General features: G+C 47.4%; 1 protein-coding gene across 4 annotated transcripts in view; it reads right to left on the bottom strand.

The window, feature by feature from the left end:
• OGDH (oxoglutarate dehydrogenase) overlaps positions 1 to 19,082 on the bottom strand; it is a 68,687-nt gene that overhangs the window by 47,946 nt on the left and 1,659 nt on the right. For all 4 annotated transcript variants that reach the window (XM_019804647.2, XM_019804648.2, XM_019804646.2 and 1 more), the window contains exon 2: positions 6,952 to 7,200. In XM_019804647.2, coding sequence (XP_019660206.1) covers positions 6,952 to 7,173 — 222 coding nt within the window. In that variant the 5' untranslated portion in view covers positions 7,174 to 7,200. The remainder of the gene's footprint in view (positions 1 to 6,951; positions 7,201 to 19,082) is intronic.

Raw genomic sequence — 19,082 nt, 5'->3', positions numbered from 1 at the left:
CCCTGACTGTTGTCTCGGGCTGCGGTACCTGGGCCAGAGGGTGGCTTTCTGTGTCAGATGGAGCCAGGCGAGAGTCCCAACCCTGCCACATGGCCATGAGCTCACCGCCTCCTCCAAGTGCGACATAAGCCACCAGCCACCACAGACTCACGCCGAGGGTCCAGACACCCCGTCACCAACGCCCCAGCCTCCAACCTCTTCTTCTGCCTCTGGTGCACAACTAACCCACCGAGGAAACTCTCTGTCCTCCTGCCTGCCCCTGAACTTACCAGGGGACACTGACAGACACTCTGTCCTCTATCCACCGCTGGAGAGGCAGTGGTTGCCTGCAGGGAGGACCAGAGAAGGCACCTGCCCCTGGGAGGCCAGATCCTCCGCCCAGCAGGACAGGAGGCTTCCGGTGACGTTCCTGGCAGAACGGTATTCCCAAAGGCCCACAGGTCGTACGCAGGTAGTGTTCCGTGACAAGGTGTGAGCACTGTCACTCACGAGTTCAATCCCACGGACACCCACTGAGGCTGCCTCTGCGCAGCCCGCTTTCAGGTTTAGGGACAGGTGAACGACCACAAAGGGCCCCTCTCTCAGGAATGGCAGGAACATGAGTGAGTGTGGGAATTCAGAGCAGGCACAAGGGTGGCGGTGGAAGAAGATGGCACTTCGGGGGCAGCCAGTGCCATGAGCCCTGTGGGACAGGGTGACCAGGTAGAGACAAGACTGGAGAGTCGGCAGAAGCCAGGCGACAGGCCACGCGGGAAGAGAGGACAGCCATCAGTGGAGGTGTGGACTGCCACCCCCCTCCCAAGAGTGGGGCTGAGACCCTCACTTGTTGCCAAAATGGACCTTACCAAAACACGGTAGGTTTTGAGTATAAATAAGTACAGTATTCTGGTCGAAACAACACCAGAATTCTTACTTTCAATTTTAGATCAACGAAAGCATTCACCTATAGCTTATGAAACTCTGTTCCAAAAGCCATCACCCCCAAGCCCCCGCCAACCTCCCAGACCTCCTGTAACGACGACGGACTCTCCCAGCCATCACACACCCTCTCTGCCCTAAGCAGAGGAAGCCCTTTGAAAGCTGTGCACACGTCCCTTTTCCTCTGCAACACCCTAAGGAAGCTACTCTAGGCTTTGACACAGTAGGTGCTCAACACACTTGAGTCAAACTCAGACAGGTTCAGACTCCTCCACAGGGTGAACAGCCTGACAAGTCAGCTGTGGTGCTAGGTATGGTGTCACCAGGGTGTCAGGTGCGGTGGTAGGTGGGGTGCCAGCTGCTGACACCTGCAGCCTCGAAAATCCAGAGGCTCCACCTCACCTGGAAAAGTTGCTGACGCTGGTGAGCGCGGCAGTGCTCACCAGGGCACATGGGTGTGAGCAGTCAGTGAGGCAAGTGGACTCTGTCCTCAATTATCTACTGTCAGCAGATCACAGGCACCTCAGGGCCAAGTTCCTGGCCATTGAGTTCCCATCAGAGACCGTTCACGGAGTGCTTCAGTGTCGGAGGGGCGGCAAACACACCACCCTTTTCACCTGCCTGGAAAGCCCCCCAGGGTGTGTCAGACACTGCGGCCAGTGCGAGTGCGTGACTTAAGGGCCCGACGCACAGCAAGCGCATGGTGGTGGCGAGTCTGTCTCCCAGGGGCTGGACGGGGCCAGAGAAGCCGCTTCAGCTGCGCGTGTGTGCGCGCCAGAACCTGGCCTGCAGAGGGAGTCACCCCGTACTGGCACACCTTCTCACACTTTGAAAAGCAGCCACGGGATATTTGGATTTGTTCCAGAAACTGAGGATCAACACTCAACCCTGCGGTTACCGTGTACTCTAGCCACCCAATTCCACGCCGCTGGTCCTGGGCTGACCACCCCATTTTCTTCCTGTTCAAAGTCTCTTTCAGATGCTGCTCCGCCTTAGGCCTACCCGCCCACACGACGCATCTCGCTCTGGCACGTTACCCAATGCCACCACCGCCCTCTGCCGGTGCCCTGCCAAGGACCCTAACGTCAAACCAGCCTGGGGAGTGGGTAAGCAGCCTCTGGACTTGACCAAACCCTGGGCGCAGAGGCCAGCCCGAGGTTGATGAACTGCGGGTCCGGGTCGGACCCCAGTGCCTTGACGGACAACCACATTATTAAGGTCCTGTATTAACAGTGCTTCTTAAGTGCTGCCTGCACAAAAGTCAGGGCAGTTAAGTAGCCAGTGGCCATCCTGAGCAAGGGTTTGGCGGCTCCAGGCTAATTCTGCCAAACAGATGGACAGGCAGCGGCTCCTGAACCCAAGGGTAAGGGTGGTTGCGGAAGGCTGGCCGGCCGCCGGGTGCTGCTCTGAGGCTCCGTCCTCCCCAGCCCCCTGCACACGGGCTCCTCCAGTTTAGAAGGTGTGCTGGAAGCTCTGCACTGTGCCCTATGCATTCAGGTTACTGTGCCCAGAGGCCCAGCCACGGCATGTGTCCATGTGTCTTGTGTCCCTGCTGTGCATGAAAAGGCTGTACGGGACAGTCCCCACACTCGCCCGAAGCGCACTCTTCGTGCCAACTGCTGGGACCCAGCCTTCCCTCAAAACACCGTTGTGTGCCCACCCCAAGGTCCCACTGTGAGGCTCTGACCCTTCCATCCACTGGCAAGGCCGCGCCCGGCCCAGCACACGTCTGGGAGGCAGGGACTGGCAGTGCCCTGGGGTTCGGGTCTGCCTGACTTTGTGCCATGGAGCTTTTTATACTGCAAGCAGTTAAAATTGGAGGTTCTGCCTGGGTACCCCTCCGTCACAGAAACTGAGAAAATACATGCTCAGTCAGAGCCACACGGTCATGCTGAAAGCACAGCACCGGCGAGGGCATGTCTGCAGACGACCTCAGCTACCTTTCCTCTGTGACGGCGTGGGAGCAGAACCTCAACCACCCCCCAAGACGAGCAAAGAACGCTGCCTCAGCTCTGCCCTGTGCAATCTGCTGACCGTGACCGCCGCTCCCCGGCCTCTGCTCGAGATGGAGGCTGGGACCCCTTTAGACCGTGACAGAGAGGACCCGTCTGGTGGCCTCAGGTCCCCCTACGCCTGCAGCACGCCCCCCCACAGATTCCAAGAGAATCTGAGTCTGGGAGTCATGACCACGTAGAGGAGAGGCCTCCTTTCCAAGCCCCGAGGACGGCAGAGCCAAGAGCCCGCAGACCTTCAGACGGTTCGGGGTTTGGCTCATCACAGCCCCCTCCAGGAGAGGCAGACCCGCGGCCCCAGGGCTGAGAGGTGGTGCCCAGGCCCGTGCACACAGGGACCCTGCACCAGCACATCTCCCGCAGCCCCGCACCACCGCACTCAGACCGGACAGCCACGGGCTGCAAACCGCCTCCTGTTTCCTGCACCCTTCAGACGTGTGAACCCTATCTCACATCTAAACCTGCAAGTGAAGCCCCCTGGAGGTACCGTGCTGACGTTCGGGAAGGTACTCCGCCTACTGGGTGATTCCATACACAAATCACCGTGGTTGAGATACCTTCTGATGTTGGAAGCAGAGTGTCACCGCTGCTTCACAGCCTCCGTCACCGAAATCCCACAAAGTACCCCACGGACCTGCACTACACGTGCGTCTGTCCGCTAAAGCCTGCAGAGTTCTCCAAGCACAGCCAGGGTGGTTTCAAAACCGTGCAGTGAAAAGGCACATGTCACCATGAATTGGGGATGATGTGTTTTGTTCTCTGCTTGTCTGGCTCCCTTACACAAAACGACAGGATTGTGTCTCACGAGCACGGAAGGAAGAGGCAGAATGGCCCAGGCCCAGGCCCAGGCCCCGGGAGGTGGGACTGAGTCTAAAGACTCCCCCTTGGATGCAGCGACCACGGGGGACCAGAGCTGTCACTACGCTTGGAGCGGCCCCCCAGATGGTGTAAGAAATGGGTGTGGTTAACAGGAAGAGGAAGACAATATTTCGGAAGTGGGCTAAGGCCACTAAGAAGGTCTGGCAGGGGAAGCAAGCTCTGAGGCTCTGGGGAAGGCCACAGGCAGAGAAGTCCCTCCCTCCAGCTCCAGCACTGGGAGCAAGCCAGGGTCCTCCCAGGTGGGGCTGACACCACGGCTCCGCCTGTTGGGGGGGGGGCGCGTGCCACTGCACACAAATGGGGCCCGGTAGGGGCCCAGTAGTGCCCAATACCTGCTTGTCTTAAATACTGACGGGGCAATCTAGCTTTCATTCTAAGTGTTTCTAAGATTTAAGTAAAAATAAGATGCTGCCATCTGACTTGTCCCCAACACACCTGAGACCCTGATGAGGGAGGCTTCACGTGCTGACACAACAGGCCTCCGTTGAGGGTTCCTAATGGGGTCCAGCAGTGGGCTGTGCTTGACAAGGCGTTTAGACTGGAGGTGACGACAGGGAGGGGGTGCAGTCGGGGCCAGCCACCTGCCCGGGCACCAGGAGCACGAGGGGCTCCAGCTCCGAATTGCTCACGTACATCACCGCAAACAATGTTCACAGTGAAACATTTAGAAATACAAGCGCTCTTTAAAAACAGGCACACACGGGGCGCCTGGGTGGCTCTGTGGGTTAGGCATCTGCCTTTCAGGGGCATACTCTTTAAGAGAGGCACAGCTGGCTGAGGCTGAGAAGCAGACGCTGGAGAGTTATCTGTGAACTGTGTTAGGTGTGGTGAAGACAACATTCCCGTTAGTGACAGTCGCGCCGAAATGACGCAGGTCTGGATTTGCTTCAAACGCTCCCCTGAGCCCCCACCCAAGTGAAACCAACAAGCAAAAAAGAGTGGGGCAGGAAGAGGTTTTAGAAACTGGCAAACTGTGAAGTGCTGTTGAAGCTGGACGTGGGTCTCCTTGCAGTGGCTCGTTTTATTCTCTACTGTTTGTTTGAAAATATCATAAAGAGTTAAAAAAATAATTGGAAAGCTGAGTGTAACAGGGCAGGGAGGGGAGATCCTAAAATTGTTCTGTTTCTGCCGGATATGAACAAGTTCTGTGCCAACAGAGGAGAGCGAGCACAGGACCAGGCCTCAGGGCACGGAGCCCACACTGCACAACAACACACACGTGGGGGATCTGAATGCCAATCGATCTCAATCTTCAAATCTAATTTATCATTTCTGCTTGAACTATATGTTCTAAAACACAAGCACAAACGAAGTGTTCTTAGCAAAGTCAATATTTCTAAGGACTTCCCTGAGTCACAGAGTCCTCTGGAATCCAATGCAAGCTTTGGATTGTGTCTCTGAAAAAACACAGACACGTCAGGTAGGAAGCCTATCCCAATTTGGAGAGGCAATCGACTCCCCATGGTTGGCACTGTGGACGGGGGCACCCCGATTTACGCTGCCCTGCCCCTCCCCTTCTCTAGAAGATGTGGTACCCCCTGGAGAGTCCCTGCAACAGAAGCCAACACATACAATCTGGCCCAAGGATGCGAACCTGTGTGGATTCTCGTATTCACCTGGCAAGCCCCTTTCTGATATCCTCCAACCCGCTCTGCAGCGTCTCTGTGAGTGTTCACTCTGACCAGCAGAGCCTAAGGACCCAGTCCCCACCCTGGACTCCTCCCCCCGACCCCTGGCTGCACCTGCTGCACCTGGCCCATCAGTGGAGCCGTCACTGTGCTGCGTTCCCCGGGAATGGGAATGAAGTCAGGACACTGCACAGTGAAAAGACACATGTCACTGTGCCCAGAGTCAACGCACTGCGACAGCCCAGAGAACAGAAGATGTGGTTGGGTCCATGAAGAGATTATGTTTGGGGAGAGGAAGGCCGAGGGACAGGCCTGGCGAGGTTTAGTCCAGAGCCCACAGCACAGGGCCTGTCTTCAGAGTGTCTGACAGCCAGAACTGTAGGCAGGGCCGCTTTCGTGGGACACCTCCAGACGGTCCCTTTGTTTACAGGTCAGGGAAACATCTACTCTCACAGGAAACCAGATCTCACCTTACTCAGGGAGCCACGTGGCCTCCAGGTTGCCAAGGGAACAGGGAAGGACCCAGCCGGATGCCCTCCTTTGTTGAGGCTCAAACAAACCAGGATGAAACAGGGCCAGTGGCTCCAGCAGCCACACGCACATATTCACCCTTAAATGTCATGAACATTTCAGAGTAAAGCTTATTCTCAGGGGCCCAGTGGAAGCAGGCTGCCTTTTGATGAAGAGACCCCAAGATTCACGAGTAAGGAAAAGGCCAAAACAACAGCTAATGCTGGCCAGCCTCCACCGGGCACTCCTTTGTGCAGACCCTGGGCACCTCACATGTACCGTCTCCTCCGAACCTCCCACAGCCTGCAAACAGGGCACAGACTGCAACTTGGAGACCCACCCTCCAGTTCCTGCAACTGGGCCAGCTGCCCAGCCTGAAAACCCGTAAACATCACGGACGGAATGCTAGGAAGAAACTCGACTGCCAGGCATGCCCTGTATCAAGCAAACACTTGCACACAGGGGCTCTTGGGGACATGCCTTACAGGCAACAGAGGGGAATTAGAAAGAAGCCCGGACGGACTTTACTTTCAAATACAGGAGCATATTGATCGAAAATGCCATTTACACAGCATTCACATGCGATGATTTTAGGGTTTCTCAGGAAGATGGGATGGAGGAGCAGTCTGCGGGGTGGTCGCTTCTGTTTGCCTCCTGTCTTCGGTGTCTGTATCCCATAGCATCCTTGGGGAGGCCCTGGAACTGATGCACGAGCCTCTTCAGACCCCTGCAGGTCCAACAGGCCTTCTGCTCCTGGGAGTGGGTCTCAAGCGTGCGCTGCATCAAGCGAGAGGGGAGCACGCCTCCGGAGAGGTGGTCACTGTGGGGCCCGGATGACGGCCAAGCTGCCAATGCAGAAGACTCCGCTCGGTGGGGTTTTCTGCCGCCTGCTGGCCGGCCTGCCTTCCAGAAGGCTCCTCGGACACAGGCACTTACCTGGATGGCCGGCCAACATCAGGCCAAGACTCCAAACACACGAAGACATCCGCTCCTGGGAGCCTTACCTTGTGTACGCTTTTGGGGTTTTCCAACCAAGCATAGTACATTTCTTCCACATAGTTGGAACTAGTCCCGCTGAGGAAGGGCTCAGCAGCAACGGGGGCGGTAAAGCACCGAATCTGCCCCAACGTCCTGGCTGCTGCTGGTCTGTTTTGTGAAAATGTCTTCACAGTCTGGGAGGCCGTCAACGGCCTCAACTTAGCAGCACAAGTCCTTAAGTGAAACATTCTTGTCCTGACGTCTCTCACGACTGTCTGCACAAAAAAAAGAAGAAAAGTTAGAAAGGGTAACTTGTCAGGGAAAACCCGTGCACACTGTGGCTGGCAGAGACTCATGGCCGTGAGTGCCACATCGGGGGCGCAGAGGACATGACAGAGCATGTGCACCCACCTAAACCCATCTTCTAGGCACGGGGCCTGTGCTCCACACGACACGGAGGCAAGGATGCAGCTGCAGTCTCGTTGGAGGGATGGGAGGCCAACAACACACCACACGTGGGAAGCTCTTTAAGCTTATGGGTGTGTAAGACAATCACAGAAAAGGCAGCAAGGATTACTTCATGAGGATTAGATTAGGGTTAACCATAAAATGAGAAAGACATTTCTAATCTGTCCTGAAACTATTAAGCACCTACTGGACTCGGAGTGTTCTGGAACATACAGAGAAACTGGAAAAATATTTTGGTCACCCTCAAATAATTTATCATCAGGCAGAAGAGAAAAAGACAAACAAACAAACAAACAAACAAAAAAACACTGCAGAGAAAACACTGAGTACTTGAGTGGCACCAAAAATGCCAACAAAACTCCTGGAAAGGCCCATTCCTTCCAGGTGGGAGGAAAGAGCAGCCAAGGGAAGCTTTGGGAAGGCTGCGGTTTTCAGGCCTCGAGGAAGGATTTAGCCATGAAGGGGAGGAGGTATTCTAAGCCAAAGAATCAGGAGGGGAAAGACAGAGAGGTGGGTAAAGTGTGAAGGAACGGAGGAAGAGCAAGAATTATATGACGCTAGACAGGGAGAAGGGGGTGAGCTGGACAGGACCACATGGAGGGTCCTGACGCCACCCACAGAGCGTGGCCACACTTCATAAGCACCGGGGCCCCGGGGAGGCCTGACAGGGCTGGGGCTGCGCTCTGAACAGGTTCCAAGGGGAAGTCCACACAGCAATCGTGACAGAAATGTTTACCTACCCTGTGACACGTTAGGACACCTCACAAACCCCGCAAACCCCCTAAAAGGCAGGCACCAGTTCTTCTGTTTACAGACTGCCTTTCTGAGTTTTAGTTTCTTTCTTGAAAGAAAGTCCCTAAGGTCATAGGGCCATTAACAGCAGGGCCAGAATGCAATGACCATCTTCCGGTTCTGCCTGGCCCTTCAGTGGCTGGAGAGGAAGGGAGAGGCAGGGAGAGGCCAGGGCGAGAAGGAAAGGACTGCGGGCGGTGGGGGAGGGCAGGCATGCACTTATTTGCTTCTGAGTGGACCTTGTGCTTGATGGTCATAACTTTACTAAATTTAACACGTACCTGTATCAAACACAGCCATGTTATAAACAAGCGGCTGTAGCCGCCAGACCGTGCAAGAGTTCAGACTCTTCCAGAGTATCTTGAAGCAACTCCAACCATGCCAGAGAACCCAGCACGACAAGGACACGGTGCTGCTCCTCCTCCCCAAGAATCCTAGCTGCTCAGGGAGGGGAGGGAAAAAGAGAGGAGAGGAGTGGAGCAAGGCTCATACCACAGCCCTCTGCCTCAGGCTGCCATGTGTGCTGGCCTAAGGCCTTGCTCACGCCCATGCCTCGAAGCAGGCGCCCTGGCTGGAATCACACCCACCTCCACACCCACCTGAAGGAGGTCCAAGCCCTGAATCGTGGTGAGAATTTCCCAGAAATAATAGTTGGGTAAACTACCCTGGGTACTGTTTATAGGAGCTCTTCCTCTTGGCCCAACTATGCTCAGAATCCACACGAGGTCTCGGGTGCAGAGAGCGCCGGCCTGCCCTGCTGCTTGGGAAAGACAGGCCAGCACAAGGAAGATGCAGAGCAGGTGTTCCGAAACCAACTAAACAACCAATGAAAACTGCCCCTCACAGGTTCAAGACGGGCAGGCCGCGGGGTTTCGAATGTGGGCACAGAACGCAATCTCGGCCTGTGCTATTTTCACCTCAGGAGTCACACGCTCCACGTCACGTCCGCTCTCCCTGCCCCTCACTACACATCTCTCCACCGAGCGCCTGCCAACACAGGGACGGCAGAAACCACCACCGCTGCTTTTTAGGACGTAGATCCAGAGGAAAATGCTCATGTTTCCCCTCCAGCCTCACTGTCATCTGGGCCTCCTGAGCCATGCCACGGTCTGGCGTTGGGCTCTCCTCCCAGGATGCAGTAGTCTCACCTCCACTAACTGTCATTACTGAGCTGCTGTGAGGCCCAGGGACACAGGTACCACACTGACAACCACAAAACCACTCATTCCTTTGGTTCTGCCAAAAGCAGTCCTTCCAACACCACGCTGCAGATAGCCCGTGTTATCTAGCTGCTGCCTGCAGTCACTGCATCTGACACACAGCTCAGGGCTGCCCAGTCACTGTCAAAATCCCCTTAACACGACTCATCAGAAAGACTGCTCCTCAGTGGATGGCCCCACCCAAAGATCCCCATGATCTGATGGACCTGAGCAGACACTGGGTTTACATTCCAGATTTTGGAAGAACCATATTCCATCTTTCTAATTCCAAGTCACTATAAGAAGTGCATCATTTGGTAGAGACATTCAATTGTTCAAACACTTTCATGAAAACCTTGGGTTATCCAAAAAGTCCATGTGTTCTGACTTTGGTTTGGTTTTGGATGCCAAAAAGTAGTCCTTTCAACAAATAGTGGTGAGACAACCACAGTTCCACAAAAAACAACATGAAATTAGATCCCTATCTCACACCATATAGAAAATTAACTCAAAATGGATCAAAGACCTAAATACAAGAGCTAAAAAACCCTGTAACACTCTCAGAAGTTTTATAACTTTCAAGTTACAATGTAGTAAATCTTTGTGGCCCTGAGTCAGGTAATGGATTCTTAGTTAAACGAACGAATAAACAGATAAACTGGACCCCATCGAAATAAACACCTTTGTGTGTCATCACGAACCTTTGTGTTTCCCTAATACAAAATAGGGAAAAACATTTACAAACCACACGATTATATACAGAATACATTTAAAAACCCTCTTACTATTCAACGGTAAAGAGAAAAATAACCAAGTAAAACAACCACCATAAGATACGAGTAGACGTTTCTCCAAAAAAGATACACAAATTGCCAACAAACACACTAAAAGATGTTCAGAATCATTATTCATTCAGGAACTTCAAATCAAAACTGTAAGTGGGCACTTGATGCCCACTAGACTAGATACGATCAAAGAGAAAATAGGTGCTGTGGAGGATGTGGAGAAATGGGAGCACTGCTGGTGGGAACACAAGCTGGTGCAGTGGGGGAATGCAGTGTGGCAGGTCCTCAGAAAGTTAAAGATAGAGCTACTGCATGACTCAGCAATTCCATTCCTAGGTACATAACCAAGAGAAACGAAAACATATGTCTATACAAACCTTTGTAAATGAACGTTCACAGTGGCATTATTCATAGTCGCCAAAACACGGTAACAACCCAAGTGTCCATCAACTGATGGGAAAGGTACAGAACGTGTTACAACCACACAATATGACAGCAGTGGGCAATAAAAAGGGATGCAATACAGATGTGTGCTGCGACACAGACAAACCTCGAGAGTGTTATGTCATCCACAAAAACAACAGATCAGATGATTTCACTCACGTAAAATGTTCAGTACAGGCAAATCTCTACAGAGAGAGCCTGCTGGTAGCTGCATGGGGCTGGGGGCAGAGAGGACACATGTCTGCTAATGGGTGTGGGTTTCCTTTAGAGGGGGATGAAGATACTCTACAACTAGATTATGCTGATGGCTGCACAACCTTCCAATATACTGGGAAACATCCAATTGTGAAACTTACATGGGTGAATTGTATGGTGTGTAAACTGTATCAAAGACATTGTTTTTTTTTTAAAAAAAACTATGTCTAAGAAAAAATGAAAATCTGTTGGTATCAGTAAAGTACATAAAATGACACTATTTGTTAACTCATTAATTTCAAGATGCAGGTATAGACCTGTACCTCTGAGAAAAAGAACATTTAAGATAAGCAAAAACCAAGGCAAAATATGTAATTAAGGATTTGGTATACTGCCCTTAGAAATCTATATGCTGACATAGAACAGGACTTTATCTGTGCCTGGACCTTCCCCCATTGGACACACACTTCACCCAAAGCCACCTCCAAATACACAGAATGCAGAGATAACTGACTCCTGACACTATCAAAGTCACATCGAGGAGGCAGAGGTGCAATTACGGAGGCAAGGTCTAGCAAAAACAACCCAGGCAGCTCCTCAGGCAACGAGTCTGAGGAAAAGAGCCCGCATAGTTAAGTGACTGTTTCCCCGTGTGTACTGCCTGACAACCATTTAAAAGGTACAACTGATCTTGAAGACATTCTCCTTTCTCTTTTTCTTTTCTGGTTTCAGACTCGTTGAGAGTCTCACGATGAATCAAGATGACCAGGTCTGCTACATGCCTATAGCTGTGCTTCCATGGCTGCACTTACTGTACTACAGGCAGTGACACAAGGACATGCACGGAGAGGGCACAAATAGGAACTCTCCCCTTCCTGGTGGAAAATCTCAAAGAATTCAATGCCTTTCACTTGTGATGCCTCATCAAGCATAAACTGAAGGACAGGGAGGTAGTTAGGATCACTTTCAAAATGCAAAGGTATCTCGCCATTAATAGGTAGAAATATGGTCGAGCCTGCAGGGCAAACAGGCAAAGGGGCTCTCGGTTGCTACATGAGCCTCAAACACGTCACTGGCTCTGCGTTCAGGTTCCTTTGCCAGAAGTGAAGGCAGCGATCACTCCTGCTCCCGCCCATCACTTTTTATGATTATGGTACAAACATGAGAGCACTTTGTACACTCTGAGAGTGTCCTATGACTAAAGAATTACCGCTTACCAGCAGGAGAAAAAAGACCAACTAATGATATCTCTTCAAGAGCTTAAGTTCCCAAGGAAAACCTGAACACAAATTAATGTGGAATGGCCAGCTGACCAGATAACTGCAAGGGGCTTCCACCTCGGGAGTTGGAACCCCCAACAAGCTTCAGTGTGTGGGTCTGAAGTCTGACCTGTCCTCACCCAGACTGCCACTGTGCAGGACTCTGGGGCGTATCTAGACAGACATTCTTCAAGGGTGTTGATCAGACTATAAATTATTAAGTATTAATGGAAAAAAAGGCCATTGTCAGTATTTATTAAAAAATTTAAAGGTACGTACAGTGGGTGTCAGGGTGGCATAGTCGGTCAAGCATCCGAATCTTGGTTTTGGCTCAGGTCATGATCGCAGGATCATGAGATCAAGCCCCACAACAGGCTCTGCACTTAGCGTGGAGTCTGCTTGGGTTTCTTTCTTCCTCTCCCTCTGCCCCTCCCCACTAAAATAAATACATTTAAAAATATATATATAAAGGCATATATAGGACTTCTGTTTCCCACTAAATGCATCTAAAGAAATAAGACGTTACATTTAAACCAAACAAAACATAAGACTCTGAAAGGTGGAGAGAAGGAGGCAGACTGGGAAGGGATCTGGGGGCCCAAAAAGACACAGCAGCAAGTCCTCAATTTTCTTTCTGCTTCATATATCCCAGACTAGGTGCTGAAGAAGCTGGAAACCAAGAAATGCTGACTGATGTAGACAAAGCTGCAAACAAAGTCTGCTCTCTCTGGTCAAAGGACCAGAAAAGGGTTGCACAGTAGGACAGAACATTTGTAGACAATCATTGCTCTACTGCAGCCTAAAGCCAACCCTACAGAAAACACTGTGACCCACCTCTACCCCAACTGGTGGTGTCAGAGAAGATCAGGGACTTCCATCCCCACCAGGTGACCCCAAGGACAGTGGAGGCCAGCAGGGAGCCTGCATTCCACCTGTGCCCAGCAGTAACAGGGCAGCACCCCTCCCTTCCCAGGCAGGGTTGAATCATAAAGGCTTAATGGGGAACTTACACCCACAGAGCAATAACAAGGAGTCCCTCCCCACAGATACCAAGGAGGCTGGGTGGGGAGCCTAGATTCCACCCCTGCCCAGTAGTAACCAGGCAGCACCCACTGACCTCCAGCAGCGTCAGCAGAAACCTGTTCTCTGTGCTCAAACATTTAAGATTCAAGTCTCATAATGTAACACCCCAAATGTCCAAGACATAACCAAAGATCACTCACCACATCAAGAACCAGGATGATCTCAACCAAAACCCCCCAAAAAGACAATCTATAGACACCAAGAAGATAGAAATGTTAGAATTATCTAACAAAAAGTTTAAGGGAGCCAGGTTCAAAATGCTTCCTTGAGCAACTATGAACATGCCTGAAAACAAGTGAAAAAAAAAAAATTAAAAGCCTCAACAAAGAAATGAAGGACATAAAGAAGAACCAAATGGAAATTCAGAACTGAGAAATACAACAACAAAAACTGAAAAAAAAAATTGACGGATGCGTTAAATTGCACAATGAAAGGGACAGAAAAAACTCAGTGAACAAACACAGAACAAAAAAATTACTCAAGTTGAACAACAGGGAATACACACTGAAAGAAAAATTATTTGAGGGCCTCAGTGACACGTAGGACCATAACACAAGATTTCATGATGAATATGAATGCCATCATATTACTGATTACATGAAAATGTCATCAGAATCTCAAGAAAAAAAGAGGGAGGGGCTGAAACAGTATTCAAAAAAATAATGGCAAAAACTTCTCAAATTTGGCAAATGACAAACACCTACAGATCTGAGAAGCTTAGTGAACCCAAAGGAATAAACTTAAAGAAATCCACGCAAGACACACCATAATCAAATCTGAAAGCTACAAACAGTATGAAGAGCATATGTCCCACCAGAAACTATGGAGGCCAAGAGAAAGTGGCTGAAAGAGAATCACTGTGAACCCAGAATCGTACATCCAGTGAAAGTATCCTTCAGGAATGAAAGGATGAAGAAAAATTAAAAGAATATACCACCAGCAGACCTACCTTAAATGAATGGCTAAATGAAATTCTCTGAACAGAAATGAAATGATAAAATAAGAAATCCTGCAACATCGTGAAATAAGAAAACAATATACGGGTAAATATACTTTCCTTCTCCTCTTGAATCCTCTAATTATGTGTGATAGAGGAAACAAAAATTGCAACGTGTCTGATTTGATTCTAAACATATATAAAGGTAATATTTAAGACAATTTTAATTGAAGAAGGGTAAAGAGATGTAAGTGGAGGTATGGTTTCTACACTTCCCTCAAACTGATAGAACAATGACACCTATAGACAATAAATTACATACATATAATGTAATACCAGACAACCACTAAAAAGGCTATTCAAAGAAATATACTCAAATTCACTCCATATAGAAAAAAGTAAAATTTTAACATGTTCAAATAATCCACAAGAAGTCAGGGAAAAGAAAGCAGGGAAATGAAAAACAGAAAATAAAGAAAATGGTACTTAACTCCTAATGTATCAACAATTACATTAAGTTAAAAGATCTAAATACACCAATTAGAAGACAGATATTGGCAAAATGGATAAAACAACAAGATCCAACTATATGCAAGTCCACAAGAAACTCAATTCAAACAAAAATGATAAAGATTGAAAGTGAAAAGGTGAAAAATTACATATTATGCAAAAATTAATCAAAAGAAAGCAGGAGTGCAATATTATTATCAGATAAAGTAGACATCAGAGCAAAAAAAAAAAATACAAGACAAAAACATTACATAATGATAACAGATCAATCCACTAAGAAGATATAGCAATCCTAAGTGTGTGTGCATCAAACAACATAAGTGCAAAATACGTTAACCAAACTAATAAAAGGGAAGAAGACAAAGTCAGTTATAGTTGGAGACTTCAAGTGCCCTCTTTCAACAAGGGATAGAACAGCTAGACATAAGGAACTTAACGGAAGTACAAACTGCCACAACTAACCCAATTGAAATAAATAATTTTATAACTCCACAATTATTAGAGAAATTTAATGTGTAATTAAAAATCTCAAAAAGTAATTTTCAGGCCCAGATGAGTTCACTGGGGAGTCCCACCAAATGTTTAAACATCAATTAATTCCAATCCTACACAATCTATTCCAGAAAATATGAGAAGACAACAATTCATTTTATGGAGCTAATATTTCCCTGAAACCAAACCCAAAGACAGTTAAAAAAAAGAAAAAGAAAGAAAAAGCTTTAAATATTCCTTCCTCATGAATACAGATACTATCTATATCTATATATATCTATACCTATACCTATATCTGTATCTCCATCCTTAAAATTCAGCAAATAGAATTAAGCAACACACAGACACAATTATACTCTAGTGGGGTTTACTGTAGGGATGCAAAGCTTGTTTGATATTAAAAAACAAAAACAATGTAACCCACCATACTGACAAGCTAGAGAAGAAAAATCACATGATTATATCAATAGATGCTGATAAAACACTTGACAAAATTCAACACCCACTCATGATAAAAACCCTCAGAAAGGTAGGATTAGAGGGGGACGTCAATTTGATCTAGAGCATCCACAAAAACATAGAGCAAACATTAAACTTAATAATGAAACACTGAGTGCTTCTTTCTAAAATTGGGAGCAACACAAGGATGTCTACTCTCATGTCTACTATTCAACATAGGACCGAGAATTGTCGCCAAAACAAGAAAAGGAACTGAAAAACATACAGGTCAGAGATTAAGAAAGAAAACTACCCCTATTTGCAGATGACATGATTGTCTTTATATAAAATCTCAAGGAATCTACAAAAACACTCACAGAATAAATGAATTGAGCAGGGTCACAGAATACAAGATAAATACACAAAAATCAACAGTGTTTCTACATGCTACTAACAAACACATGAAAACCAAAAAGTTTTAAAAATAAATAGTTTAAGTCCAACAAAACATATGCAGGCGCTGTAGGCTGAAAACTACAAAACACTGATGAAAAAAATAAAAATCTAAGTAAATGGAAAGACATACTGTGTTCATAGATTGGCACGCTGAACATGGTAAAGATATTACCTCCAAATTAATATATAGATAAAACACAATTCTTATCAAAATCCCAGTAATTTTTTTTGTACATAGAGATAAGATTATTCTAAAATTTAAATGAGAAGGCAAAGGAACTAGATTAGCCAAAACAATTTTGAAAAAGAAGACTAAAGTGGGAAGAACCAATCTACCCGATTTCAAGATTTATCATGTACCTGCGGTAATCAAGATTGTGTGGTACTGATGGTAAGATGGACAAAAAGTCCAATGGAACAGAACAGAGAACTCTGAAACAGACCCACATAAACACAACTGATCTCTGACAAAAGTGCAAAAGCAATTCAATGGAGGAAGAACCATCTTTTCAACAAACAGTATTGACTGGAGATTCATAGGCAACCCCCTCCCCCCAAAACAAAACAAGCACATCTCAAATTAGACTTCACGCTTTATATGGAAATTAACTGAAAATGAATCAGAGATTTAAATGTACAACACAAAACTATGCAACTTATAGAAAAGTACATAACAGGAAATCTTTAGGAACTAGAGCTAGAGAATTCTTTTTTTTTTTATTTTATTATATTATGTTAATCACCATACAGTACATCCCCAGATTCCGATGTAAAGTTTGATGCTTCATTAGTTGCGTATTAGAGCTAGAGAATTCTTAAATCTGACACCAGAAGCAGGATCCATAAAAGACAAAATTGATAAACTGGACACTTCATCAAAATTAAAAACTCTGGCCCTGCAAAATATCTTGTTAAGAAGATGACAAGCTACAGATGAGAAAATATTTGCAAACCACATACCCAACAAAGAGCTAGAATATATAAGGAATTCTCAAAACTCAACATTAAAAAAAAAAAACAACAACTATCATGAAATGGGCAAAAGACCAAAAAAGGGGCATAACTCAAGCGGATATACAGACAGCAAATAAGCACATGAAAACGTGTTCAATATCAGTAGCCATCAGGGAAATGCAAATGGAAACCACAATGACATATCACTACATAACTATTAGAATGGCTAAAATTAAAAAAAAAAAAAAGTGACATCATGAAATGCTGGCGAGAATGTGGAGAAAGTGGACCTCAAACACATTACTAGTGGGAAGGTAAAATGGCACAGACCTATGGAAAAGTTTGGCTATTTCTTGAAGTACTAGATATGCAACCACCATATGACCTCGTAACTGCACTCCTAGGCATCTATCCCAGAGAGACAAAAACTTATATTCACATAAAAACCTGCATGTGAATTCTTCTAGGAGCCTTATTCATAATAGCCAAAGAATGGAAACAACTCAGATGTCCTTTAACGTGTGAGCCAGTGGTGTTGCATTCAAGGCCTGGAGGCATAAAAGGAGCGACATGACATGACGGCAGCAAGCTGCATTCATATTCAGAGAACTGAGGAGTGCAAAAAGCCAATCCCAAAAGGTTACATACCTTATGATTCTCTTTATGTAACACGCTTCATTTGCCAAATTCATAGAAATGGAGAGCAGATTAGTGGCTGCCATGAGCTAAGGAGATGGAGGCAGGAGGAAAGAATGTGTGGCTATACAAGAGGAGGGATTCTTGTGATGAGGAAAATATTCTGTATCTTGGCTGTTATCAATGCCAGTACCTGGTTGTGATATCATACTCCAGTTTCTGCAAAATGTTACCATTTGAGGAAACTAGGCAAAGGGACACTGGCATCTCTCTGTACTATTTGTTGTAACTGCATATAACAAATTTATATGTACAATTATTGAAATAAATTTCGATAATGGCAGTTATCCCAAAATAAAAAAAAACTATTTAAAAGGTACAGTATTTTTTTTTCAAAAAATGGGGAGTGGGGAGTGCGATCAGTTAAAAGTAGATCTGATATGCACATAAGCACACGTGTAGGTGTGACAGACACACAATAAACACAGTAAATGGTATTTAATAAACTGTGCAAATTTAAATGAAACCCACAGAAATTCATGCTTCTGAAATTAGTTTATAAAAGTAACTGAACTGTGGTGATGGTTGCATACTGTGAACACACTCCAAATCATTTAATTGTGTATTTTAAGTGGGTGAATGGTACAGCACATGAATTGTATCTCAAAAGTGTTGCAAAGGAAAAAAAACCTGAAATATGGAAAGTGCTCTCAATCATCAGGAAACTGATCTTTCTCCAACTTTCCAAGATCCAGTCCTCGGCTACTTTGCAAAGCTAAAAGAGTACTGCATATTTTCATAAGAAACGTGTCCACACAAAAACACTATGACTTGACTGTCGCAGCTCCTGCCACTGTGCAAACGAGGCTCCATTCCAAGGCCATTTGTCCTGAAGCTGTTCAGAGCAGTGAGCCTGGAAACATGCCCCCCAGTCCCTGCTCCACAGTCCAGGACTGCAGAACAAGGCAGAGGATCGCCAAGACAGAGGTCACATCTCAGGCCTCGGAATCTCTCTCCTCCGTTCTGCAACCACCAGTGTCCTACTGAGTCTGGGCACACTACTTACACTTCTGTCTGGTAGCTCTGGGAAGCAGAAGAGGTGCATGACTGGTGTGCTGCTCCAAGAAATGCACTTTATCTCAACATGAGCTATCAGACCTCTGGAAAAAGGACGAGTACGGTAGGGTGCTCAGGGTGGCCCGCCAAGGGTGTCTTCCCACGAGCACAGGGAGAAGGATGGGTAAGGCAGGGTGCTGAGTCCAGAGGAGCACTGAGTATACAGGTGCTTCAGGGTTGTCCACTCAAGGGGTCTCCCCAGGGGCTCAAGGAGAAGGCCGGGTGCTGGGTCTGGAGGAGTACTGAGCACACCGTGTGATGCGGAGGCTAAATATGCTCGAGGGTATCTCTCCAGGAGCACAGGAAGAAGTTATGGGGATAGAGCGGTACCAAGGATAGAGGACTACTGAGCACATAGAGTGCTGTGCGGTGGTCTGTTCAAGCATGTCACCC

This window comes from Ailuropoda melanoleuca, chromosome 1, assembly GCF_002007445.2.
Source record: "Ailuropoda melanoleuca isolate Jingjing chromosome 1, ASM200744v2, whole genome shotgun sequence".
Classification (NCBI taxonomy): domain Eukaryota; kingdom Metazoa; phylum Chordata; class Mammalia; order Carnivora; family Ursidae; genus Ailuropoda; species Ailuropoda melanoleuca.
This window is presented reverse-complemented; position numbering and strand designations above follow the sequence as displayed.